The following is a 25711-nucleotide window of genomic DNA, read 5'->3' as shown; positions in this document are numbered from 1 at the left end:
AGTATCAATAGTAATTCGGCTGACTTTTATATTTGATCCAATTGGTAGATAGGTAGCGGTGCACAGCTGATTTTTATATGTTATATTTGATGAAAAAAATATTAAGAGTACATACTTTCATAGGGGGAAAGTAGAAGGTCAATGATAGAAATATAGAATATAAAATATCAAGAAGATACTGTAAGTGATCTCTACAATAAAACAGTTTAGTGCCGGATGTACAAAGATATTAATAGGAGGATGTGCAAAACAAAAACCGCTGTATGCAATATAGGCGTAGTTCTGTTAAGATAAGATAATAGGATGTACTTTGTTGATCCAAAATCGGGAAATTGTTTTGTTATGAAATCTAAATAAAAAAAAATAAAAAATGGGGACTCAAGTCTGTCACTGGCAGTGGGGCTGAACTGCTTTTTTGCTCGCTTCGAGACACCACAGCAGCAATCAGCCACACCACCCCAGCCCCCACCAGCCTCTAGCACCCCCTCGCTCACTGTAAGAGCATGATGTGAGACGGGTGCTCAGAGCAGTGAACCCAAGGCTGCTGGTCCTGATGGAGCGTACTCCATCAGGAGGAAGGTGCTCAGAGTGTGTGCCAACCAGCTCTCACAGGTCTTCACCAGCATTTTTAATCTCTTCCTGAAACACGCTTTCATCCCACCTCGCCTGAAACAGCCACTATCATTCCTGTTCCAAAGAAAGCAGACGGCCTTAATGACTGCCGTCCTGTTGCACCAGTGATTATGAAGTTCAAGGTTCAAGGTTCAAGGTTCAAGGTTCTTTATTGTCAATCTGACATAGCTACAGAGTAATTATGCAGTTGAAAATCTTATGTCACAGGCTTCTCCAACAATGCAACATAATAACATAACATAATAACAATAAGAGCAAGAGCAATACAAAAATAATAATAGTTATAAAAGTGAAATAAAGTTATGATGTGGAATAGTGCAGTGCTTTGAGAGGCTGGTGCTACATCACATTAAGGCCTGCCTCCTTCCCACCTTCAACCCACACCCGTTTGCCAACAGAGCAAACTGATCCACTGAAGACACCATACACCCATACCCTTACGACAGCAGTCCAGCCCACCCGAAAACATAATTGTCAAGTTTTCCGACGACACCACTGTGGTGGGTCTCATCTCAGGAGGAGATGAGTCGGCCTACAGGAGTGAGGTCCTGAGGCTCAGCGTGGTGTTCAGGGAGCAACCTGACCCAAAATGATTTATTTTGGTTTACCACGAAAACCAAATAAATCATTGTGGACTTCAGGAGGAACAGCACCGACCTCGCTCCCCCTGTGTGGAGAGTCATAAGCCAAACATGTTCTCTCTCTCTGATTCTGGGAAACAGGCTACTTGGAGGAAAAAGGAAGGGACAAAGAAAGTGAAAGTAATCTCGGATGTCAAACTATTGTGCCATGACATCCGAGATTACTTTCACTTTCTACCAGTGTATAAAAGGCAGTTGTTCTTGCGCTGTACTGCATCAGGAGTCTCCACTGAAGGAAGAGCTTAACCTCTGTACAGCCATCCACCATGCATTCAGCGCTCCCTGCCTTGCTCTCCTGCCTGCTGGTCCTCTATGCACAAGGTACTGTAAGAAGATCCATGTTCTGTAAATATCGTGTCATGTTATGCAGTTTACAGCCCACTTTAGTACAGGAGCTGAACTGTTTTAACACGCTCATCCAGCTTGTAACTGTATATTTATGTGGGGTTATTTCACTCTAAGTGTGGCCTCTTTTATTTCTCAAAATGTTAGCTAAACATAAATGTACCAGTTTGTTTAAAGTTGGGTTTGGGGTTACATAGTTGCAACACAAATAAAGGAAACTTTGGGAATGTCTGTGTTATTTCAAAAATGTCAATGTTTATTAATGTGGAACAAAAGAACAGGGGACGGATGATTCAAACTAATGAAGTTATATTATAATTATTACAGATAAAAACATTTTTTATTGTGCGCAGGAGATTCAATAGTTTTTCTCAAAGTTAGAATTATTTTATTGCATTTATGTATATGATATTTAACGCATTATTTCATTTTATTTATAGGAAACAAATGTTTGTCTTTCGATCTTTGAACATTATGGTAACCAAATGGCACAATATAGTATTATTTAAAAAGAATCATTAGATGTTCCTGGCTGAGTCTGCTGACTGACTGAAGAGATGACATTATTATGACTTTGTCTGACCAGTGCAGTTAACATACCCTTTCATTCTGTGCCTACAGGGGCAATTGTTTGTTCAGTATCCCCTGCACCACATGATAATAAATGATCTTTTCTTCCCACAGGGCATCCAGCAAACAGATCCAATACGTGCAAGTGTTTTAAGTTTGCCGGCAAGATCAACAAACAGCAAATCCAGGGAGAGCCAGTCATACATGAGCCCAGTAACTTCTGTCCACGCACAGAGATTATGTGAGTAATCAACTGAATAAAGCCACATATACATTGCATTCCCTTGTTCTAACACGGCTCTTCTCTCTCCCAGTATTTTGATAGCAAATAAGCATAAATGTGTTAATCCACAATCACCACTTGGAAAGCTAATTCTGAAAAACAAAAACAGGTAAGATCAGTCGGCCTGCTCTAACTTCAGAAAATCATAACTAATCACTTACTAATAGTGTCGTATGTTTATTCAGGCATGGGAAGAATCGAGCTGAAAGCACGACAGCTTCCAGTCACACATCATGGAGCTCAGCGGGACTCTGAGACTCTGCACAGAAGATCACAGAAACACTGTTGCTTTAATAGAAGGAGTTGTTCATGGTCATTGTCTTTGTCATGTAAATACAGTTGGTGTGCAGAAATGATTACACTATCAACGTCTTCTGTTTCTGCCATTTTAACTTTCTTTTTAAATGAAAGAAACACACCTGATTGGACTGAGTCTGTTTCATTCTGCCTCATGTTTGTTAACACAACACAGAGACTTCCACCAGGCAACTAATAGTCTTAGAGCTGTCCAGAAGTATGTGGACACCCATCTGTCATAGTTCAACATAACTTTAGTTACAGCTTTATGTCAGATATATTTCATCAACTGTCATATTCTGCCCTCCTCAGATCACACGTTCAGAATAAGCTGAAGGTTTTGAATCGTGTGCAAAATAAATACAGACCATAGTACTTCCAAAACGTGTCGCTCATTGTTTCTGATACAGCACATAGCTTGACATGTTCTTTATTCAGTGTTTACAGAGCCATTATATGTATTATATATATAACAACTTTACTCTAAGCCCCTCCCGTATACATCCGGCTGAACACACAGACACACAGCTGAGGGAGGGGATTCAGCTAGCGACTGTATATGGAGACGATAGGTTGGGACGTGGGCGGGGCGTTGTCAGGAGTTCAACGTGAAGCCAGCCCACATTTTAGTAATGTCGTCATGACTGCAGCAAATCTGGATCAGCTCCGTTGTACCCCCTTTTTTAGAGATGTGGGTCAGGAGGTAAGGATTGAGGGTTTTATTACACACATTTATGTATAAAAGACATCAAAAAGTGCATTTTGCATAAAAGGTGACCTTTAAATCACACAGTGGATCTCAATGAACTAAACATTTAAGTTGAAAATCTTTATTTATGCATTGTGTACATTTTTTGGAGGACATGACATGAGAATTGAGGATGTATTGAAAATCACCTCGAAAAGCCAACAGGCTGTTCCAACTAGCGTCAAGCTGATCACGACCACTCGTCATAGGTGTACTGTTTGTTGTAATCCAAGTTATTTAAAAGAACGAGAGCGAGATGCAAGTATGAACTTTGACTTCTTCACTATAATTAACTCTTCTTCACAAGCATTATGCAAAACATACATCAGGGTCTACCCCGCTATCTATTGGGTGAATTAGGTACTGAAAACACAACATATTAGGAAGCTTATCGTGTGAAATAAAACTATCCTTTAGACCAGGGGTATCAAACTCAAGGCCCGTGGGCCAAATCTGGCCCGCGACCTGAGCTTGCAAAGAATATTATATACAATACAATTGGTTTAATTGTTGAATATTTGCTTTAAATTATTTGCCCTAGACTTCTGCTTTCAGACGTAATTATTTATGAAGTTATTACCAGAACTGATAATGATCCAATGCAGAGCCAATAATGCAATATAATACATTATTTAATATATATTATATACGTATATTTATATAGAGAAGCCAATAGTGTGCAAAGCTGTCATCAAGGCAAAATGGGGCTAATTTGAAGAATCTAAAATATAAATCATATTCTGGATTTTTGTACACTTTTTTGTTTACTAGATAATTCCACATTACATTACATTACATGTCACTTGTTAGACGCTTTTATCCAAAGCGACTTACATACTCAATACTGTGGGCAATCCCCACAGGAGCACTTTGGGGTGAAGTGTCTTCAGGGACACAACGACATGCTGACTGCAGTGGGGTTTGAACCTGTGCTCCCCTGATCCAAACACCACTAGTCCACTGCGCCACATGCCATATGTGTTCTTTTATAGTTTTGATGTCTTTAGTATTCATCTACAATGGAGAAAATTATTAAAATAAATAAAAACCTTCAAATGAGAAGGTGTGTCCAAACTTTTGACTGGTACTGTATATTTATATAGTTACAGCTGGCCCTTTGAGTGTAACCATAATGCTAATGTGGCCCGCGATGAAATTGAGTTTGACTCCTGCTTCAGACTATGAAACAAGGCAAACTTAAATGTCATTCTTATCTAAGCCTTAACAAACAAACATCTTTTCAATAGAATGAGAATATTAATTGTATGACAGTATTACTGAACTTTACTGCAGTAAACTAAATAATTTCACAAAACAAAATGTGCATTATATTTGCAGGCCATTTAACCTCACAATTAATGTTCATAATTGTTAAGACATGCAGGCTTCTTTCTGACCCTGGTGGGTCTCTGGATGTCATCATCCAATGATGGTGCAGGCCCCGGCTCCGGAACAGGAGCAGGGTGAGAAACGTCCTTTGCACTTTCCAGGGAACAGAGCGAGGTGAGTAGCATTCCATGTGCGTCCGTCCTCCAGCACAAAGGCACTTGAAACAGCTCTTCGTCTCACCTTTGCAGGTCCCTGAAACCTCGCTTGGTTGTGCGCACCCTAACATTAGTGAATTGGAATAATCCCTTAAATTATAATTCCCTTGTCTTTTAGTGAAATGTATTTGAATATTACCTGGGAGTCGATTTGAAATTCCGACAATTTTAATACGTTTAACTCTAAGGATAGTTTGTTGTATGTTCCCAATAGCCAACATTTTGCGTCATTCTTATTGCCCTTTTTTCACCCCTGAAATGATCAGTGCACATCCCCCATATATAACATAATGTAACTGGCAAAAATACAAGAATTTCATGCATCGGCCTACAGCGGGAAAGTGGTTGAATCTGGTGGAATATAGTAGAAATGTCAAATATCACTACTTTTCTTCTAAATGAAATGCTGACATTACAAATGTATGGTTTTATACTGCAATGGCAGTGAGATCAAAACATGTGGTTTGAATGGAAGTCAATGAGGCATTTTGAAAAAAAATATATAATGCAATCAAATCAATCTTGTTGTTAATCTTTGACATATCCAAGACTCTAATAACCACCAAAGCCCCACCCCCCTACTAATTCTTATATTGAAAATATATAATTTTTTGTGTATTATTAATAAATGATGTCACTCAAATAATCAAACAGGCATTTAAAGGGTTAAAATCCTGAAAATAATTGAATATTTTGTAGTTTTTGCACTTTACAAGTTGATTTATGAAGAAAAAGGAAAACATACTGATGTATGATTTAATAAGAGTATTAACATACACATTCCTTTGTTTTTTCATTGATTTTAATGAAGCTGTTGATAGTAAATAGTATGTAAAAAGCTCATCATCTTGTTAGAAATACACAATATTACAACTCAAATCGTAACAGCAGAAATATCTATATTCATGTTTTCAATAAGACATAATAAAGAACAGTTAAACACGTGTAAAAACACAGGAGTCAGAAGGGTGTGATCGAGTAAATGATACTCCTTTACCTCAGCATGTATTAAGTTCTCTATGTCACTTTGATTCAAAAACAAACCATTGGTAACTATTCCAAAAGAAATCACAGCATGGGGCCAGTTACAAAATCTACTGAAGAAATAACAGTATTTTTCCTTTATAGTGCTAAATACTCTTAATAGCAGAAGAGTACAACTTCCATCTGGATTCACTATCCTGCATGCACCAATGAAAGTATTTGCTGCAGCTGAACGTGTTGAAGACACTTGAAATAATGTCAGTGTGAATCTTATCCCACTGCAGAGCCTGAAATACTGAACCTTTTCCAAACATGAGCTCAAAGGTTGTTTGCGACCCAAAAGCTACATTTCATTTTAAAATAAAATATGGTTAATGCATAGAGAACATTTGATATTGACCAACAACAGTAATACAGAGAATAAAGACCAAAGTCATACACATCTGAATCATGTGCATTTCTGTGCTTGAAGCTGACCTTTTTCTGAACATAATAGCTCTCACACTTATGAAGGGCTATCAGGGCCAGGCATACAGTAAGTGAAACCAACGGGAGGGGGGAGATAGCTTCTGCTTTTTTTTGCATTAGTAGAATGTAACAGACATGTTAAGAAAATAGTTTAAATATTGAGAAAACATTTGAATATTAACTTCATAACGTATGTCAATTTTGTATAAAGTCGAAGAGTTTTGAATAAAGTTGATATGACACATTTAAAGTAGAAATGTGGAACACTGTGGAGAATAGTCATTTGCACATATACTTTAAGTTTGACTATATCTCCATTTTTGGACTTTATTCCTCCTATCCTCCACTGATTGAGACCTAACCTGGGCTGGATGGTTGGCTGCAGGATACTCAGAAGAGGCCCTTAGATCACTTTTGCCTTTGGACCCCAAATTAATCTTGCCCTGCGTCATTCAATACATATTTATTGAAATGTGTTTGGTCAATGGAACAGTTGACCTGTTAAAGAACTGTTAAAGCAGGGCAGAGAGTGACTCCACCCTGCTGTGTTCTTTGTAATAAGCTCTGTCAGTCTGCAGGATCTGTGACAGATACTGTGGAGGAAGAAGGTCAGAGAAATGCTGAGTCAGGCAGTAGCTTGGCCCAGTGGTGTGTGAGCAGCAGACCTTCTTCACTGATGCGGTGCATCCTGTGCCGGTCCCATGATGGAGCTCTGACCCAGCAGCTGCTCTGGTGGGTGCAGGAACACCAGCATCACGGTGATGTTGTCACATGAGCCCGCCGCCTTGGCATGGGCTACCAGCTGCTGAGCCACTCTCACCCCCACAGTCTCCTCGGATGGATCCAGCGGAGCGTCCCACCTGCCCTCGGGGTCATCAGACTGCCTGAGTGCATCTAGGACCAGTTGTGGGACTTCTGAAGGTTGGACTGCATCAAAAAAGCCATCGCACGCCAGCAGCACATAGTCCTCGTCCCCGCTCAGCTGGGTGGTGAAGCAGTCAGCATCTCCGGACACGTAGGGCTTCTGGTCGAAGTCACCTGCAGGAGGGATGTGGATTGGTTGGACAGCTTCAGCTAAACACAGCTGTACCTCTTCAGACTGACTCCAGGCCTGAAATCTTATCTTACTAAATGTTTACTAAAGATTAATCAGTGTCACTGCTTTTGCTAATAACAATTTAAGATAAAAAATAAAATAAAATAAATGCTGCAGACAGGATTCAGAAATGTAATAATGACCCATTTTAAGGAAATGATCGGGTCTATTTTGCAGATTTCCTAAGTGTCCACAAGAGGGAGTCATTGTCTGCAGAACATGTGTTATAATTCCTGTTGATCATATACAGTCGACTGGCTAATATAATATGAAACCAAACCCGGTGTGAACATGATCCCAAAGTCAGGACAGGTGATTGATACTCCCCTTCCTCTGTGCAGAAACAATACTCCATACGGTACTTCTGGAAATTCGATTGTCTAGGCTCTCTTGTTTTTACAAAAACATTGATAGCCCTGTAGTTGAGGCAGTGGTGGGCCTAAACATATCAGAATCCCTGACTAACCTTTTAATATCGTTTTTTTATGAACACATTACATTATTTCCAATAGTCTATTCTCTTCATCTTATAGCTTGTCTCTGTGGTGCGCTTGGTTGCGCTGCGTCCAGTAATGATTGTTAATGTTGGAGCTTTTATCCAATCATATATCAGTATTACCTAAGCCCAAACTCACCTATAGCTCTGGATACAGCATAGGTGCCATTCACACGCCAGCAACCCATAAAGGTGACACAGCCACCGAGATCCTCAATCCTCTGTTTCTCATCCTGGGGAGGGGAGGACAAAAGAGACCTCAAGACTTTGGAGCCGTCCAATGCTCGATGGATCATCCATCAACTTCTGAGATGCTGTTAGACTCTACATCATTTTGACAAATTAAACTTAGTGCATCTGACAATTGATTGCAAAATGATCAGACAACAGCCCCGTTCACACAGAGATGAGGTTTGATCTCTCCTCCAGACTCCTGACAACTTTATGTTGAAACAAGTGCTACACGTGCCCCAGAACCTCATTCTGTTATACCCCTGTGAATTGATCATGTGATATTTCCTGACCTTCTCTGTTGGGAAAACATAACACTGAGAAGTGAGCATGTGCATGTGTGCATCATCCCCACCTCTCGGTCTGGTTTATGGGGCTCCATGAGGGTCACAGCCTGTCCCTTTCTGACCAGTGTGGCCTGAGAGTCTCCCAGCCAGGCCACGGTCAGCTGCTGACCCTGGATCAGCACAGCCACGCCTGTAGTGCCGCTCCGCAGCCGCTGACAACACACACAACACACACAGATCTCTGAGCCTGGGTTTCTGAGCGAATCAGCATGCAGAGGAGGAGCTGTGAGGCTCTGTGCAGCGCTCTGATTCTTACTTTTAGGCTGCACACTTCCTACACATGTTGGGTAACAGAGAGGTGGCACAATGTGAACACAAACATAACTATTACTGTTATATACAAAATTAGGCAGATGGATAGAAAAAGAAATACAGAAGTTCAATATCAAAAACAAACTATAGTTATTATTACTTAGTAATACTATAGTTGTAGTAAAAGACTAAATAGGGAAAGTTATTAGTGTTATTAATCTTATACGATTCAATTACTTTGTAATGGATCCTTTATATCAATTGCATCGATTTATAGTATTTCTCTTCAATTAATGATTCTAGTAATTGGTCATTATTGGAGATAAGAACACACTTTGTTCCCTCCCAAAGGGATACCAGGGGTGTAACCGCAGCTAAAACAGGAATAAATATAGGTAAATATAATAAGAGGGATACCCAACTGATGAGAATAAAAGCAATAAGAAATAGGAGTTGTAAGCGAAGGTCACCTGTGGCGCACTTCATACCTCTCTCTTGGCTTTGCCCCTGAACATGTGGTCTGTGTGTGTGAAGGCTCGTTTCAGGGCAGTGGCGGGGTCCCTCTGCAGGGTCTCCTGTCTACTCAGGGCCACATGGAGGTGCGTGGCAGCGTAGGTGGCAGCGTCCACCCCTCCATGGCCGTCAAACACAGCGTAGTAGGCACACTGCTCTCTGTCCTGGACACGGAACAGTGTGAACAATAGTATTTATAGCATACAGCTTTTTTTTTTAAACTAACCCATGAAGAATATATATATATATCTTGTACCTTGAAACCAAACAGCTGGTTGAACTCAGCCAGTGCCATGTGTTTGTCCTCCATCTTCCTCCTCGTGTTCTTAATGGCATGGACAGAGCAACGGAGGAAGCGGGGAGGGGGGGGGGAGGGGCTCAGGGAGCTTTTGATGCCATGCCAGCGCCACATTTATAAGCTTGTTGAGGAAAAGACGTTGGACTGCCTCCGACTGAAGCACTGAAGGGAAGATACAAATCAAATCAATTAATCAGAATCTTTAATACTTTTTGGCCATTGGAAATACAATACATGACAGATGATAGACAACAAAACCAACAAAGAAGAGCAGCATGGCAGATTTTCATAGTTCTAGGTTATGGGTGCATTTGGAACTCCACATTAGGGATGCCAGCGATTATTCGATTATTCGTTACAGTCTCCATAATCGAAGATTATTTTTAAAATTCGATTTTATTTATATATTTTTTTATTATTATTTATGTTTTTCTTTTTTTTCCTGGCTTAGTTTCAACCAAAATATAGACTAATGCTAATAATAGTAATAGTATTAATAATTGTAAATGACCATTGATCACACCACCAGTTTGTTTTACTGTAAACTTGGAGGAAGCCAGCAGCGCAGAGTGCAGACTGCTGCTGCCTGCTACACACCGACCCCGCCCCCCCCCCCCTCCCTCTCCGTCACACGTGCGATTGATTTATTGGCGACAGAACAGTGAGAACACAACTAAAGATGAACAGAGCGGCACGTCCACAGAAGAGTTCCTCGTGGAACTACTTCGAACTGACAAGTGCAAATGAAGTCAAATGCAAGCTCTGCGAAAATACTTCTTTTTTTTTCTCTAGAATGAGTATCGGGGGAGGATAAGTTATGAAGTTAATATGACATGTCTCAATAGCCGCTTTCACACAATGTACTTTGCCGTACTTAGTTCCCAGAACTTAGAATGGAACTAAGAGCAGATCGCGTTCACACCGGAATAAGTTCCCTGAGGGAGGATTAGGCAAATGAAGCCGCTGACGTCACTTCGTCTTCTTCTGCTTTGGGTTTACTGGCAGGCCGCAAACAACTTCACGGCGTATACTGTCACCCGGAGTCCCCGGCCGGAAGTCCCCGGAGTTGGGGACTGGCTCCAGTCGAAGCTGCTGGGACTCCCAGCAGCTTCTACTGAAGCCTTCCGAGTAAATCGCCAGAACGCCGACACCTCCTCATCTCCACCGCTCCCATGTTTTATTTTATGTTGCCATAAGTTAGTCTCTCTGCGTTTGCGCGCTGGGCTAATGCTAATGCTAATGCCAGCAAATACAATGGCGGCTTCACAGTTTTACGGGGCGTGGTTGTGCCTAGCAGGCACTAAAAATGGGGGTAAAGGTTCTCGGAACTAAGTTCTCTTTTTGGTGTGAACGCAAAATTCCAGGCACGAACGGAACTAAACGGGAAAAGTACGGGGAACTCCGGTGTGAACGCGCCTATTGTAGTATTGAACACTTTATTGCTGAGGAACTTGAATAAAAACGATTGTTTGAAGGAGGTGGTTTTCGCAGCAACATAAATTAGACAGTTGAGAAAGAATGGACCTTTTTAACTTCCTAATAAAAGAACAGCATGCAAACAATAATAAAAAAACCATGGTATCAAGTTGGCAACAAGAATCGAGTGAAGAAATTCACTGGAGTTCTTTTGGGGTATTGGGTAGGGATGTGCTAATACATCAGCTGCTGTTAGCCCTATTTAAAACCATCGGCTACAATTTCCGCCCTGGGAAGCGAGTGTTTTCAGGATCAATAAATGAAATTCAACTATCAGAGTGTTCTCAACTCCTGATCAGTTCACTGGGAGAAGTTCTGCTGCCGATTCAGACTGTGTGGCAGCAGACCAGCCGTCAGAGCAAAATCCACACGGCCCCGGGGAGGGGTCTGTCTGAGCAAACACACTAAATCTGACCTTGTAAATCAGATGTAACTGTGTTAGTCGGGTGTTCACACAGTGAGCATGCAAACAAAGCTTTATTCTAAACATAGTATGAGACATTTGACATTAGTGCATCTCTAGTCTTGGGAAACCCCTCAATATAACACAGTATGTTTCAACAGCACCACAAACTGCAGCTTCCAAAATAAAACTCACAGGCGACTGGCTGTTCCTCCTCCTGGTTGTCCTCAGCCTCCTGGGGGCAGTGAAAAGGTGAAAGGTCATCCTGCAGCAGCTGGGACTGCGCTGCCTGGCAGAGGAGGGCACTGAAGCCAGCAGGAGCCCCCCTGAACACACAGACACAGGCAGGGATGCATGGTGTATTTTGTCAAGATCCAAACAGGAAATGTCCCTTCTCTTTTACAGAATTACATTCCTGTTGCAGAACAATTCTGGGCTTAGGAAACAGGAAATGGGGATAACAATGGGGTCTCTTCAGACAGGATATTGAGTATTCTTGGCAGGGCATAAGAAAGAGCAGAAGCGAGAACAAACAGTCCAATTGTTCTTGCCTCACACATGTTTGCTAAAACATTTGCGCAGTGCAAGTAAATAAGGAATGAGACAAAAAAGGGTAATTCTTACTGGTTTGTAATAGTTTACACTGCTTCTAGGCTGAAACCCTTCTTAAGTCATGCATACGTGAAACAGATTCATAAGCTTTGATCAAACATGCACAGTGAGGGAGCAGGCAGGAGCAGAGCGGTTGGGAATGTGAAGAATGCAGCCACACACACACACACAAGATTGGCAGACAAAAGAATAGGTTAAAGTTCAAAGAAAAAGTGAAGCTGTTGTCATACCTGGCAGCCAGCAGCCTGAGACCCAGCTCCAGGCTCTCTCCCTGCAGCTCCCCCAGAGATGCTGTGCGGCTCAGGGGGCTGACGGGCAGTGCACCCCCCTCCTCCAGAGCAGCCGGGAACTCCTCCACAAACCTCCCCAGGAAGCACCTGGCCGCCTCCTCCATCCCACTGACTGCAGCAAGCTCTGAGGGGGGTCAGGGGTCACAGGTAACAGTGGAGCCTTACAGGGCAGAGAGAGCGGGGTGGGGGGGCTCAATGACACATCGAGCGACTCGAAAATATACTTCCAAAACTATAAACATACAGTGGCCCTTCCTCATTTCACTAATTACCCCTCCTCGACTCCTCGGTCCTCCGGTAGTGACCCGGAAATGAATTTCAGCGCGCCATGTTGAAGGACATCTCATTTCTCTAAATGCACTTCGAGGACCGAGCATCGAGCGTCGAGGAGGCTCTCTGGAGGAGCTATAACCGAGGATACACTGATGCATCCTCCGCGGATGCATTTCCGGCAACAGTGATGTTTAAAAGAGTCGTGGCGCACGGCTGGACTATATCCAGTCTCTGATAGTGTTACGTTATTATGAGAGTGCTCTCATACTTGTTTGAATCTGAAATTGTATATATTTATATACATATATATATATATATACCTATATATGTGTGTGTGTGTGTGTGTATATATGTCCGCATCTGTAGCCTGTTATTGTCTCATTATACCGCACTGTGAATGAATTAAAAGTAAATATATAAGTCATCATGAACACATCTGTCCATCAGACAGAGGGCTGTGCCTCCTGTCATCATTAATGGACGTCTCTTTAAAATGACCGTTTTCATTTCTCTAACCGCCTGCTGCTTCCCCTATTAGTGAAATGAGAAAGGGCCAGTGTGTAGAGCTATCATGTGTATTTGCATCAGTCGTGTGTGTGTGTGTGTGTGTATCAGTCCTGTGTGTGTGTGTGTGTGTGTGTGTGTATGCATCAGTCCTGTGTGTGGATTTATGTGTGTGAGTGAACTGTTTATATGCATCAGTCCTGTGTGTGTCAGTGAAGTGTGTGTGTGTGTATATGCATCAGTCTGAAGTACTTTGTGTGAATAGATTTTCGTTAAGAATGTGACTCTTAAAGCACTATTTCAGTGAAACAATGCCGTTTTCGGTAGAACATGAAGCACTTTGTAAGGAATAGTGTTTTGTTAATGGCAGTTTGTGATTGTAAGGCCGTTTATGTGTGTGTATGTCTTAGTGAACATGCATCAGTCCTGTGTGTGTGTGTATGCATCACAAGCTGCCACGTGCTTGCAGTCTACTATGTCGTGTACTATGCTTTCCCAGAAGTAACGTGAGTGTACGTGCTGTTATATCTTCGATTCTTTAATCATCTTATTGTTATTATATCACCAAATAGTTTGGCTCTCAATAACTTCAGCATACTTTCAGCTACAGAAACCATTCAAATATCAAACTATTCAGCCTTTTCAGCACATGATGGGAAACTTTCAACTTTTTCAAAATATGTTATACTTTTTGAAATATTCAGCTTTTTAAACTCTTTTTTTTAACATGTAACTCAATGGGAGGATCCCGGTAAACATTCATTCACTACTACTTACATTTAATATCTAACTCCTTCAGCCTACTTTCAGCTGGAGAAACCATTCAACTATTAACTTATTCAGCTATTTCAGGACATTGAGGCTATACATGTTGTTAACTTTTTTTTAAACCTTTTCTTTTAAATATTAAGCTTCTTCACTATTTTTCCTACTCTTCCAGTTTAACATTTCACTTTCAAGTTTTCAACAAAGTCATTGCAATGCATTTGAGCTGTAACAATTTAGATTCAAATCATTTCACTTTTCTGCATTTCTCCGCTAAGTTCAGCAACACACTGACTTGGTTTTTGTAGCTAAAAGCAGCTACCATTCAGCTAATAACATATTCTGCTTTTTCTGCATTTTCAGCTAAATTCAGTCACAACTGTTCACAGTTTACAGCATTCGCACGCATTTTCTGCAGGAAATGCATTTTCCAGTTTCCCTAGTGTTGCACTCAGCAGCATAACATTAGGCTACATTAGTTTAGAAATCTTCCCGACGAGTAGGGTGCACTTTTTTAATGCTACATTGAGCTAGCCTGAAACATGTCATTATCTTTAGCACAGTAAAGTCTTAGGAACAGAGATAAAGATTCACTGAAAGCTCAAACACTGACCTGCTGGAAGACGTGATGTTAGGAACACTGCTGCTAGTATCACCGTGAGGTGTGGTGGATTCCGGCTGGGTTCCGGGTTTCCGTTCGCAGCCCCGCCCACATGCCTCCTTCCGCTGGAGATTTAAAGGGCCATGCCAACATCTAGGGTGTTTCTCAATCGCGAGTAAAGCTGCTTCAGAGCCACTATTTCAAGCATACTACGTCATCGAGTGCCGCCGAAGTACTGTTCCAATCTCCAGTATACTTGGAAATCTACCGAGCCCGGCGTACTCCGTTTGGAGAAATATCGAGTCTGCACATGAGTAGACTTCGCGGTCTTAAAATCCCCACAATGCTTTGCGCACGGACCAATTTCCCCAAATCTGTGGCGGAAGATGTAAGGCGGGGCCTCTCATATGACGCACACCTGCACACTTGCTAGCGTGTTCCACACTTCGTTTTCCGAATGCCAGGAAGTATTCTTGACTCGCTTCTGAAGCAAGATGCTCGGCAGACATGTGCTACCAAGCAAGCGTACTCGCGATTGAGAAACACCCCTAGACACGGGTTATGGCCTTTATATATACAGGGTGGTAGCACATGTCTGCCGAGCATCTTGCTTCAGAAGCGAGGCAAGAATACTTCCTGCCATTCGGAAAACGAAGAGTGGAACAGGCTAGCAAGTGTGCAGGTGTGCGTCATACGAGAGGCCCTGCCTTACATCTTCCGCCACAGATTTGGGGAAATTGGTCCGTGCGCAAAGCATTGTGGGGATTTTAAGACCGCGGAGTCTACTCATGTGCAGACTCGATATTTCTCCAAACGGAGTACGCCGGGCTCGGTAGATTTCCAAGTATACTGGAGATTGGAACAGTACTGCGGCGGCACTCGATGACGTAGTATGCTTGAAATAGTGGCTCTGGAGCAGCTTTACTCGCGATTGAGAAACACCCACAGTCTATGGTTATGGCCATAGACTGTATATATAAAGGTTATGGCTAGAAAGGATCCGTCTTGTGTAAATATGACCGGAAAGAGAAGGGAAAGATTTAGAACCTGAAAAAAAGAGTTCTGAACCTGAAAGCACAAAATCTGCAAGTGAAACAAAGGATTAAAATGTAATTTCTTTGACAACGAAAACATTTTTCAAAGAAAATGCTACATCATAATATTTAATTCAGCATGGAAAAACTTTTCAAATACTTATTTTTAAATTTGAAGACTTTAGTTAATTTTTTATAGTTCAGGATCAAATCTTGACATTTCAAATACATGTTGGCCCAGATTAAGCTCCTTACATAGAGAGGCGAAGTCCCTCCCTTTCCGGGGGACCTCCATGGGACCTTATTTCGGAAAAAGTATGTATTGAAGTCAATGGGGAGAGAAAGATCATCTTATATAATAAGATAATTTTGCAAGTCAAGAAAAAAAATGTTTGTCGTAAAACTGTAAAGTAACACTTTTTTTTGTGTGAAACCGCTCAATGAACTACATCTCCCGTCTCGCACCACACACCAAGACGGCCGTCACGTTGGCACATTTAACTTCTTTCTTTCAGAATGAGGCGGAAAGTATTAAAAGAGGTGAAAATCACTACAAGTCTGGGCATGTTGAGAGCTGTACATACACACAAGGGGAGTTAGTCGGTTCCGTAAGAGCCAGCATGCGGGACCGGGATTCTGGGATTTGTAGTCTTTCTAGTTGCGTATATTTCAACAGTTTTACGACAAACTGACTTTTTTGACATGTAAATTATTTTGTTAAGATTGACAAACATCATATGTGTAATTCGTGGCACAATTCAAACGGGATCGAGAGATACGTTTTCTCTCTCCATTGACTTCACACCGGAGTACATACTTTATATATACATACTTTTTCCGAAATAAGGTCCCATGGAGGTCCCCGGAAGGGGAGGGACTTCGCCTCTCTAGGAAAGAACATGAAATGAAACTACTAAAAAGGATGATTACACTGAAAAAGAGATTTGTCTAAACTTAAAATAATTATTGAATCAATCAACAACCATTTGTAATGCAATAAATTGTAAAAGAGACATCATTTCTCATAAATCTGTGATAATACTTTTAAAAGTGTGCATCATTTAGGGGGTCTTTTAGCAGGAATGGAATGCAAAAATTCATACATTTCACTACTGTATAATCGCCTGAAACTGAGAACAGTGTTAGAATGTGACATGTTGCACCGCCATGTTTCTACAGGAGCTCAGAACAGACAAACACTTTTAATGTCAGCCACAGCTTGAATTGAATTGCCTCTAAAGTAGTGTTTTGGTAAAAGGGTTTTCTGGTGAATGTCATGTGAAGGGTTAGAGCGGGTTTAAACTCAATCCTGCAAGTGTGTAAAGTGAGGGTTGAGCCACAGGGATTCAGTTGGTTGTAATCTGCAACCGCAACGAAAGATGCCGACAAATTCCTTCCTTTAACATTTGTATTTTTGTAAAAATTAAATGATTGTGTAGTACAGATAGCATAATAAAAGTGTACGTAACCATGTTAACTGGTAGTGTGTAAGCTAGCACACTTATTCTAGGATGTTTCCCTGAAAACAGCATTTAAAGTTGAAAAAACACTGTTAAACAACTCTTTAATGATGGGGGGAGAACAGACAGCCCACATTTTTTGTACATATTTTATTTGAGTGTAGTTAAATGCACTTATAAAAGTCAATTTACTGAATCTTCATACTATGTGTCAAACAAATAACAGTATGCATTATACACAGACACTACACAAAGTATGCAGCCAAGGCCGCCATTTTGTCTTTAGGTTTTTTCGGATTGCCACGGCGTCCCCTGCCACGTCCCCGTCCTCCTCGTCTCGCACCCCCACCGCGATACCTCATGGTGGCATGTTTGAGCTCCACCAGATCCTGGAAGACTGGATCACAGAACACACAGCCAGTGTGTTGGGTCTCCCCGGCAGGAAGTGGCGTCCGAGTCTTGTTGAAGTCGACTGCGACCAGAGAGGCGTCGCAGGCCTCGCAGCTCTCCTGAGCAACCTGTGGGGAGAGAGGACCAGAGGCAGGGATGAAGAGACGCTTTTTATGAGATTAAATGATAAAAGCGTCAGAACAAATGTAAGTGGCTCCACAGCTTAGGGTGTAAACTATAATCAATTCATAACTTTAGTGATCCACTGACTTTCCCTCTAGTGCCAACACCTGGTTCTGCTCTCAGTGAAATCAGTAAAACAGCATTATTACTGCATTACTTCCACCTATTTAAATAACTTTTGATAAAAACTGTAGTAGGATATTATTTATTCTTTATAAAAAATTGAACTTTATATGCTTTTTTAAATATGTCTTAGTTTCAAACAAATCCACTTAGGGCAGAGAGCCATAGAAAGGGAAGTCAGACGTGTTGAAAGACTGATTGTATTGTATGTTTGGGCTTGTCTTGGTTTTTATTGTTGACAATAAAATATGGAAATAATGGTACGCATTTCCTTCAAATTCTGCAGCAAAACAGTCTGCACCTCATTGCACATAAGAGGAAACACATTTAAATTTGCAAATCACTTTACATTAAAAGGCTTACATACAGCATGTGAATATACACTATGCATTAATCAGGGAAATCAGCTTCTCATATGTTTGGTGTTCTGGGCCTGTGAAGACTTTTTTGGCATTTTGGGAGACATTTTGCCATTTAAATGAAGTCTTGACAAGATAAAGGTCGTTTATTCTTACCTGCACTCTATGTGCATGTTCAAAGAAGTGCACCACCACGTTACATGTATTACAGGCCATCCTCCATTTTGGTCCAGAAGTGGGATCCAGCACCAAAACCCCACCATCACACTCCACACACTGTCCAATGCCCAAAGAGTTTAGAGAGTGCTGACACGACGGATGTGTACATTCATTACATCCCATACCTGGGAAAAAAAAGTCAGAATGTCAGAGGACTATAGGAGACAAAGACAAAGGGCCACTGTGTTCCATTGACTTTCAGCTCCTGATTTATTACAAACTCAGCTAATTATGCCGAAACTCCAGTACTGAACTGGTACTGACGACTAGCTAAACCCTGCGAGTACCGAAAGATGCTGCGGTTCAACTCCACCTGAGGATAAATATTAGCACTCAAAATAACGTTGCACTTAACATGACAGTGACTTCCCCAAAGAGGTTGCCCGAGGACTTCAACTGCTACTTCTTGATAAAAGGACATCATTTTTCATTGTTATTCATCATTATCTAACAAACGTTCACAAAGTCATTTTGCCTCACTAGTGTTAGAGCCAATTTTACGTTTGCCGTCAGGGTCACATGGCTCCAGCAGCGACCAGAACAGTGACCGAGAGTTCAGGAGGACAGTCCTACCTTTCTTCATGTCCCTGAAAGGCGGGTTGCTGAAGCAGTATGGGCACAGGGGGTAGCTCTTGCCCCGGGGCCCCGAGGTCCACAGCACCAGCTCAAACTCGTCCAGCGGACAGCGCAGCTCCTTGTACAGCTTGATGGCTCCGTTCTGGGGGAGACTGTAGGTCTCGTCACAGTGGGAGCAGTGCAGCCGGCTGGGCTTGGCCTGCAGAGACACACGAGGTTGGGTATGATGTGAGGATTATTCAATTGCAATTGCATCATGGGAATAGACAGTTAAGACAACAATGGGTGAACACTAAATCCAACTAGAAAATGCATTGCGTGTGAATGCTGTAAACCGTGTACATTTGTGGCTGAATTTAGCTGAAAATGCAGAAAAAGCAGAATATGTTATTAGCTGAATGGTAGCTGCTTTTAGCTACAGAAACCAAGTCAGTGTGTTTGCTGAACTTAGCGGAGAAATGCAGAAAAGTGAAATGATTTGAATCTAAATTGTTACAGCTCAAATGCATTGCAATGACTTTGTTGAAAACTAGAAAGTGAAATGTTAAACTGGAAGAGTAGGACAAATAGTGAAGAAGCTTAATATTTAAAAGAAAAGGTATAAACAACAACATGTATAGCCTCAATGTCCTGAAATAGCTGAATAAGTTAATAGTTGAATGGTTTCTGTAACTGAAAGTAAGTATATATATATATATATAGAAATGTATTTATTGGGATAAACCCCTTGAGATGCACCATCTCGTTTTCAAGGGGGTCCCGACAATAGCAACAACTTACAGACATACATAAACAAAAAGACAAAAAGCAAAACATGACACACAAGACAAACCACGTAGTCTGTTAAGTAACATTCAAGTCATACATACAATCATTACAACCATTACAATGTGAGAGACAGTCGAGCAGATCAGTTTCATCAATAACAAGTGCAGACCAGTTGAAAGTGAGATGATAATGTTTAAACATACCCAATGATGCAAGAGATCTAATAGCAGCAGGTCAAGTATTCCAGTCTGTTGGGGCTTTGAACATGAACGCTCTTCTGACAATAGGTTTTTTTGCAGAGGGGACAGAGAAATAAATCTGGACAGAGTGTCTAACTTGATGATTTGGCGAGTAGGGTACACAATACTGCTTTAAATAAGGGGGATAGTTAAGATAAATGCATTTAAATATCAGCTGAAGCCAATGCGTGTGTCTTCTTACATTTAATGAAGGCCATTTAAGTTGGTTATACATTGTGCAGTGATGTGTACGAAAAGGACAACCAAGAACAAATCTGCATAGTCTATTGTCTGACCAACAGGTCAGACTGTTTTCCATTAACAACCACACATTGCTTTCTATTGTGAAGGTACGAGTTCAACCATAACACTGTATTTTTAGAAAGGCCAATGCCGTGAAGTTTATCTAAGCGCAGATATCGATCAACGAAATCAAAGGCTTTTGTCAAGTCAATAAAAAAAATATATATATATATATTAGGGCTGTCAGTCGATTAAAATATTTAATCGCATGATTGTCCATAGTTAATCGCAAATTAATCGCACATTTTTTATCTGTTCTAAATGTACCTTAGAGGGATATTTTTCAAGTTTTTAATACTCTTATCAACATATGAGTGGACAAATATGCTTTATATGTTTGTTTATTATCATTTGAACAATGACAAATATTCTCATGAATATTAAACACAACAACCTGAACATTACAAATATTCAACCTGGAACCTCTCTCATAGTGTGTGTGTGTGTGTGTGTGTGTGTGTGTGTGTGTGTGTGTGTGTGTGTGTGTGTGTGTGTGTGTGTGTGTGTGTGTGTGTGTGTGTGTGGCGGCGCTCAAGGCATATATGCTCGAACGTGTGCTGCCTGGACGCTGCAATCATGTTGCGCGTACTATCCGTGCTGAGTGTGCTGACTTTTCGAACAATGTCCCACTGTCTGGCTACCTGCATAAAGTCAAGTGCTCGGCGCAGTTGTCGGCGAAATGTCATTGAAACAGCTCCTTATATCCCTTAGCGCAGCTAGCTAGCACCAGATGCTAACAACAACAACACGTAAGGCGTGTACGTTCTCTCTCTCTCGCCCCACACATACACACACCCTCCCGGTCCTCCCGATGGCCAGTCCGGGCCTGCCGGTGAGCGTGGAAGTGTGGTCTGCCACAAGCGGGCAGCAGGAGCGGGGCTGTCAGCATCAGCTTGTAGATGGTATTTTAAACTTGATGCGCTCTGAAACTACGGGGCGGCCGAGGACAAAAAATACACATGCGTTAATCGCGTTAAAATAATTAGTGGCGTTAATAATTTTTTTGCGTTAACTTGACAGCCCTAATATATATATATATATATATATATATATATATATATATATATATATATATATATATATATATATATATATATATATATATATCAGGTGATGGAATGAATCCAGATATTATTATTTTACAATAAATTGTATCTATGGGAATTGTTCACAGTCACAAGGGGAAATGGACTGACAAAAAGGTCAAACAATACATCGATTCCATTTCCAATTGAAATCTAAAACACAGATACTTTCATAACTGACACGCTAGCGAGAGACCAGATGTAAATCCTCAGAGCACATGGAGCCCTCTGCACACGTGAGCTTCCTGCGTAGCTCCAAGGTTCATTAAAAGAGTTACCTTGTGCCTTTCACCAACACACCACTTAACATGCACATACAACCCACTACGCATATATTCAGATACAATAAAAGATCTGCAGCCTCGTGATTTATTCATGAATTTAAAAGTGGTCCTATTATGAGGGGGACTTTGAAAAGCTGAACTTTGAAGGCCAGAGCTCAACAGCCAGACATCATGTGGTCCAGAAAGGAACATAAAAGGGGGGGGGGGTGTGTGTGTGTGTGTGTGTGTGTGTGTGTGGCGGTCTGATGGTCACTGCTGAGTAACAAAAGTTACAGCAGAAAGAGTAGAGTAGAATAATAATATACTTTTTAATATATGGCAGCATATTCCTTTAGATCTGTGGTTGGTTTTACTTTGTTGTTCACAAACTAAAGTAAGAGATGATTTTTACTTCATTTTGGAATATTTGTAGGCAAATTGTTGTGTGTATGCTGTAAGTGTAAAACCCAAATACTTATGTTCTTGCGTTCATAATTTAATATTTGTAAGTATTTCGTCACATCGTCAAGAATATTGTAATCTAAAAAATACCGTGAAATATGTTGATTTTGTTTTATGCTCATATTGCTCTGCCACACTTTGAATAGGCGCCTAGTGTTTATGTACGTGTATTCTTCACCTCTGTGCATTTTGAAAATTGTGATGTTAAAAAGGGCCAATGTCAGACTTTCTGATGATGAAATGTTCAAGCATGCTTTCTGATGATGACACCGTGCTGGCACTCTTCTCCTCACCTGGATGTACTTCATGAAGCGATGGCACTTCCCGCAGCGGGACAGGGGCTTCCCGGAGGCAGCAATGGGGGAGAAGGACACTTCCATCAGCTCATCCATGCCTGTAAACACCAAACAGACACAAACTCAACTTGTAGCCCTTTTTCTTAAACCCCCTAGTAATCCATATTACTATGTAATATGGTGATGCTGCATTCTAACACTTTTGGATCAGTTTCCCCCACACAACCTCCCTGAAAATCACTGTGTTCAAATGGAAAAGAAGACGTTGAATTTTCAGGCTGGGCTATATAAAGCCAACATCTTTTATCATGATATAGTTATTTTCATAAAAACTATATGTGACGATTTATAGCATGTTTTGTGGTAATTCAGGGTGTCCGCGGGGTCTTAAAAAGTATTAAAAGTTGATAAGAAAGAAAGATGGACTTTTATTAATCCCTCGTGGGGAAATGGTTTCTCTGCATTTGACCCATCCTAGTGTTAGGAGCAGTGGGCTGCCATTTTGAACGGCGCCCGGGGAGCAGTGTGCCCGGTGCCCGGGGAGCAGTGTGCCCGGTGCCTTGCTCAGGGACGCCTCGGTAGCACTTGGTCTTGCCGGGACTTGAACTGGTGACCTTCCAGTTGCCAAGCCAACTCCCTATCGACTTCGCCACCACCGATATTATTGATAATATAATTGATAAATCAATTTAGCGAAAATGAAGGCTATTAAAAAGTATTAAAAAGCATTTTCCAAGGTATTACATTTTGTAGCTTGTTTTCAATAAGTATATAAATTGTCCAAAGAGGTTGTATTCTACAGTCTGCCTGAATGTAACCATTGCGTAGGTGTGTAGTGTGATTGTGTACTTTATTTATGGCATCCCGTTGGATTTGACGTCATCTGAACAGGACATCGCACGCTCACTGCTTGATAGCGTGCGAAGCTCCGTTTACGCCGGTTGTTAAACAACATCGTTATGGGGAAATGCAAGTTTGCGTCCAAATGGTTGGAAGATAAGGAGGAAGGACAATCAATACTGTATATAGTCAATGTGAGGTAAAGTGTGTCGCCAATGTAACCAGTTAGAACTCAAAGTGGCGATGAGGTCCTAAAAAGTGTTGTGCAGACAATGGCTTGGAGGAGTTTGTGAACTTACTGGGGATGGAATCCACAAAGTAGTGGAACTTCCTCTTGAAGATGTCCAGCGTGTGCTGCAGGACCTGCTGGTGGTTGGCTTTCCCCAGAGAGATGAGGTTCAGCTGCTTCTCCACAGCGCTGCGGATGGTGGGCAGCACCAGCTCTGCATCTGCACACACACAGCCCCGCATTTATGTTTTCATAGCATTCCATCAAAGCCACTCACACATTCAGATGTCACCAACAATGCGGCTCACACATTTGAATAAACCTGACCGTTGTGTCTGATCTTATGTCACAGGGTTGATTAGATGACTAACTGCATAGGTGTCCAAAGACCATTAAGCAATGTTCTAGACATGAAGTCACAGCTCCAAAGAACACATGTCAGACAATGTAGAATAATATACAAATAAATAACCTGTCTTGTAGTAGCCATGCACTAGAACAATGCCCAGGTTGGTTGGCTTCAACTTGCGTCCATTCTCTACAGTCACATAGTTCCTCTGGCAGACGTTGTTGATGTGGACAGGAATGCTGGCGTCCGTCCCTGGAGGGGGGGCAGAGAGGCCAACATCTGTAAAACTCTTCATTATTGATTTGATCATCCCTTATCCGATGAAGGAAGTCATGCAGGTCCTCTTAAAGGTGCACATACAAAGGCAGAAAACAAAGGTCATCCTCAGTGAATACGGTGAAGAGTTCTTTTGCCTGAGGTACTGGCAACTATTTATTTCTGCTTTGTTTTGCTTGTTAAATCCAAATAAGACTGTTGGAGCTATATACTGCTTTATATTATTGAATAGTTTAACATTTATTTTCTTGTTGTGTGTATACTTAATGTTTTATTAAGTGTTGTTATTTAAGTTAGTTTTATTTCTAAGGCATGTTTGGGCACTGGGTGATTAGAGCACCTGGTGTGATGGTATATATTGGAGACAGGTGGTGGTGGGAGCAGAGCATTAGTGAGCATGCAGCTGATGCATGTGTTCATCACAGCTGGTAAAGGTGGAGCTCATTTAAATGACTTTGTGTACTGCTGCTGGATCTTTTAACCAATCATTCTGATATATACAGTCTGTTATATATCAATGTTTTTATTAGTTAATTTATATTTTGTATAAGCTCATACTCTGAATCAAATAACTACAGCTGTTAGATACATGTAGTGGAGTGAAAAGTACAAATATTGGCTTTATTGGAAGTATAGAGTAGCTTGCAATGAAAATAGCCTGCTAAAATACAAGTACCTCAGGACAGTATTTGAGGACATGCACTTGGCTTAGTTTGTGGCTCAGCTTGCAGGCAGATTCAATTAAGTTATATATTATTAGTATAAGGCAACATTTGTCCACTACAATGTTGATAAGAGTAAGACAAATATTCCTTTAATGTATACCTTAAATAAATGTGCTTGTTGTGTAGCCCTGAATTAGCAAAACAAATCAATTGATTAATGCCGACTTATTTTAACTTCATTTCTTGAGTGTCTGCAGTGAGTGCTCATGTATAAACCCCAGATGAATGTAGCATGTAGTTACACTGTGAGATTTACTCTTAAGAATATTGAAGTAAAAAGATATCAACAGCAATTATGTTTGACAGAAAGTGCTGAGATATACCAATGCCATGCTTCTCCATAAGTGTGATGAGTTCAGCCTCGGTCAAGTAGTCGGGGGGGCTGGTCTGTTTTTCCACCAGCTTGATCTCGTCTACCGTGAAAGTGTCACCGCGCTCACAGGCTGGCAGGGCCTCCTCCAGAGGGATGCCCTGCCACGGCATCACAGCGGTGTAACCTGGGAGGAGATTAGCATTACAACCACATGTTCAGAAATCCATCTCCAAGTTCATCTGCCACATTCCATCTTCCTTCTCAGTAACTACAAAACGGTTTAAACCAGTGATCAGATTTCACAATTTACACTTAAGTCAATCTTCACCAGTTAAGGCATGAATTGGTTGCTAACAGACATCTTGGGCCATGTCCAATCAAAACCAGTCAACTATGTAAACAGGAAGTCACTATAGCACAACCTCTTATGGGGAGATCAGAGTGTTTCAGTGTGATTGATAAGCAGTTTAAAATGAGAAGGAGAAACTTCACTCCAATCCTTTATTTACAATGTATGTAGCCAAACTTTGTCAATTAAAACTGAAAAAG

General features: G+C 41.2%; 3 protein-coding genes across 3 annotated transcripts in view; 1 reads left to right on the top strand and 2 right to left on the bottom strand.

Annotated features, from left to right (window-relative positions):
- Positions 1-1456: 1456 nt before the first annotated feature.
- Positions 1457-3153, top strand: LOC117472835 (C-X-C motif chemokine 10-like). The gene is made up of 4 exons (XM_034118257.1): positions 1457-1595; positions 2304-2430; positions 2504-2581; positions 2658-3153. The coding sequence occupies exons 1-4, from the start codon at positions 1541-1543 to the stop codon at positions 2725-2727; spliced, it is 330 nt and encodes a 109-aa protein (XP_033974148.1). The 5' UTR covers positions 1457-1540; the 3' UTR covers positions 2728-3153.
- A 2692-nt stretch (positions 3154-5845) lies between these two features.
- Positions 5846-14758, bottom strand: ppm1f (protein phosphatase, Mg2+/Mn2+ dependent, 1F). The gene is given in 9 exon segments (XM_034118362.1): positions 5846-7551; positions 8245-8338; positions 8692-8835; positions 9424-9612; positions 9705-9827; positions 9829-9908; positions 11821-11951; positions 12468-12651; positions 14683-14758. Coding segments are annotated over 8 exon segments (1293 nt in total). The 5' UTR covers positions 12632-12651; positions 14683-14758; the 3' UTR covers positions 5846-7183.
- A 2537-nt stretch (positions 14759-17295) lies between these two features.
- Positions 17296-25711, bottom strand: part of top3b (DNA topoisomerase III beta) — a 39926-nt gene continuing 31510 nt past the window's right edge. Inside the window, exons 12-18 of the mRNA XM_034118367.1 lie at positions 25173-25346; positions 23972-24100; positions 23570-23719; positions 22428-22528; positions 19012-19213; positions 18376-18563; positions 17296-17682 (exon numbers count right to left, since the gene is read on the bottom strand). Coding sequence (XP_033974258.1) covers positions 17410-17682; positions 18376-18563; positions 19012-19213; positions 22428-22528; positions 23570-23719; positions 23972-24100; positions 25173-25346 — 1217 coding nt within the window. The 3' untranslated portion in view covers positions 17296-17409. The remainder of the gene's footprint in view (positions 17683-18375; positions 18564-19011; positions 19214-22427; positions 22529-23569; positions 23720-23971; positions 24101-25172; positions 25347-25711) is intronic.

This window comes from Trematomus bernacchii, unplaced genomic scaffold, assembly GCF_902827165.1.
Source record: "Trematomus bernacchii unplaced genomic scaffold, fTreBer1.1, whole genome shotgun sequence".
In the NCBI taxonomy this organism is placed as follows: Eukaryota; Metazoa; Chordata; class Actinopteri; order Perciformes; family Nototheniidae; genus Trematomus; species Trematomus bernacchii.
This window is presented reverse-complemented; position numbering and strand designations above follow the sequence as displayed.

What these genes read in the sequence shown, in the direction of transcription:
- LOC117472835 (XM_034118257.1), top strand. Translation starts at nt 1,541, where the DNA reads ATGCATTCAGCGCTCCCTGCCTTGCTCTCCTGCCTGCTGGTCCTCTAT. An exon ending in TGTCCACGCACAGAGATTAT is followed by an intron (nt 2,431 to 2,503) that starts GTGAGTAATCAA and finishes TCTCTCTCCCAG; the next exon opens with TATTTTGATAGCAAATAAGC. An exon ending in ATTCTGAAAAACAAAAACAG is followed by an intron (nt 2,582 to 2,657) that starts GTAAGATCAGTC and finishes ATGTTTATTCAG; the next exon opens with GCATGGGAAGAATCGAGCTG.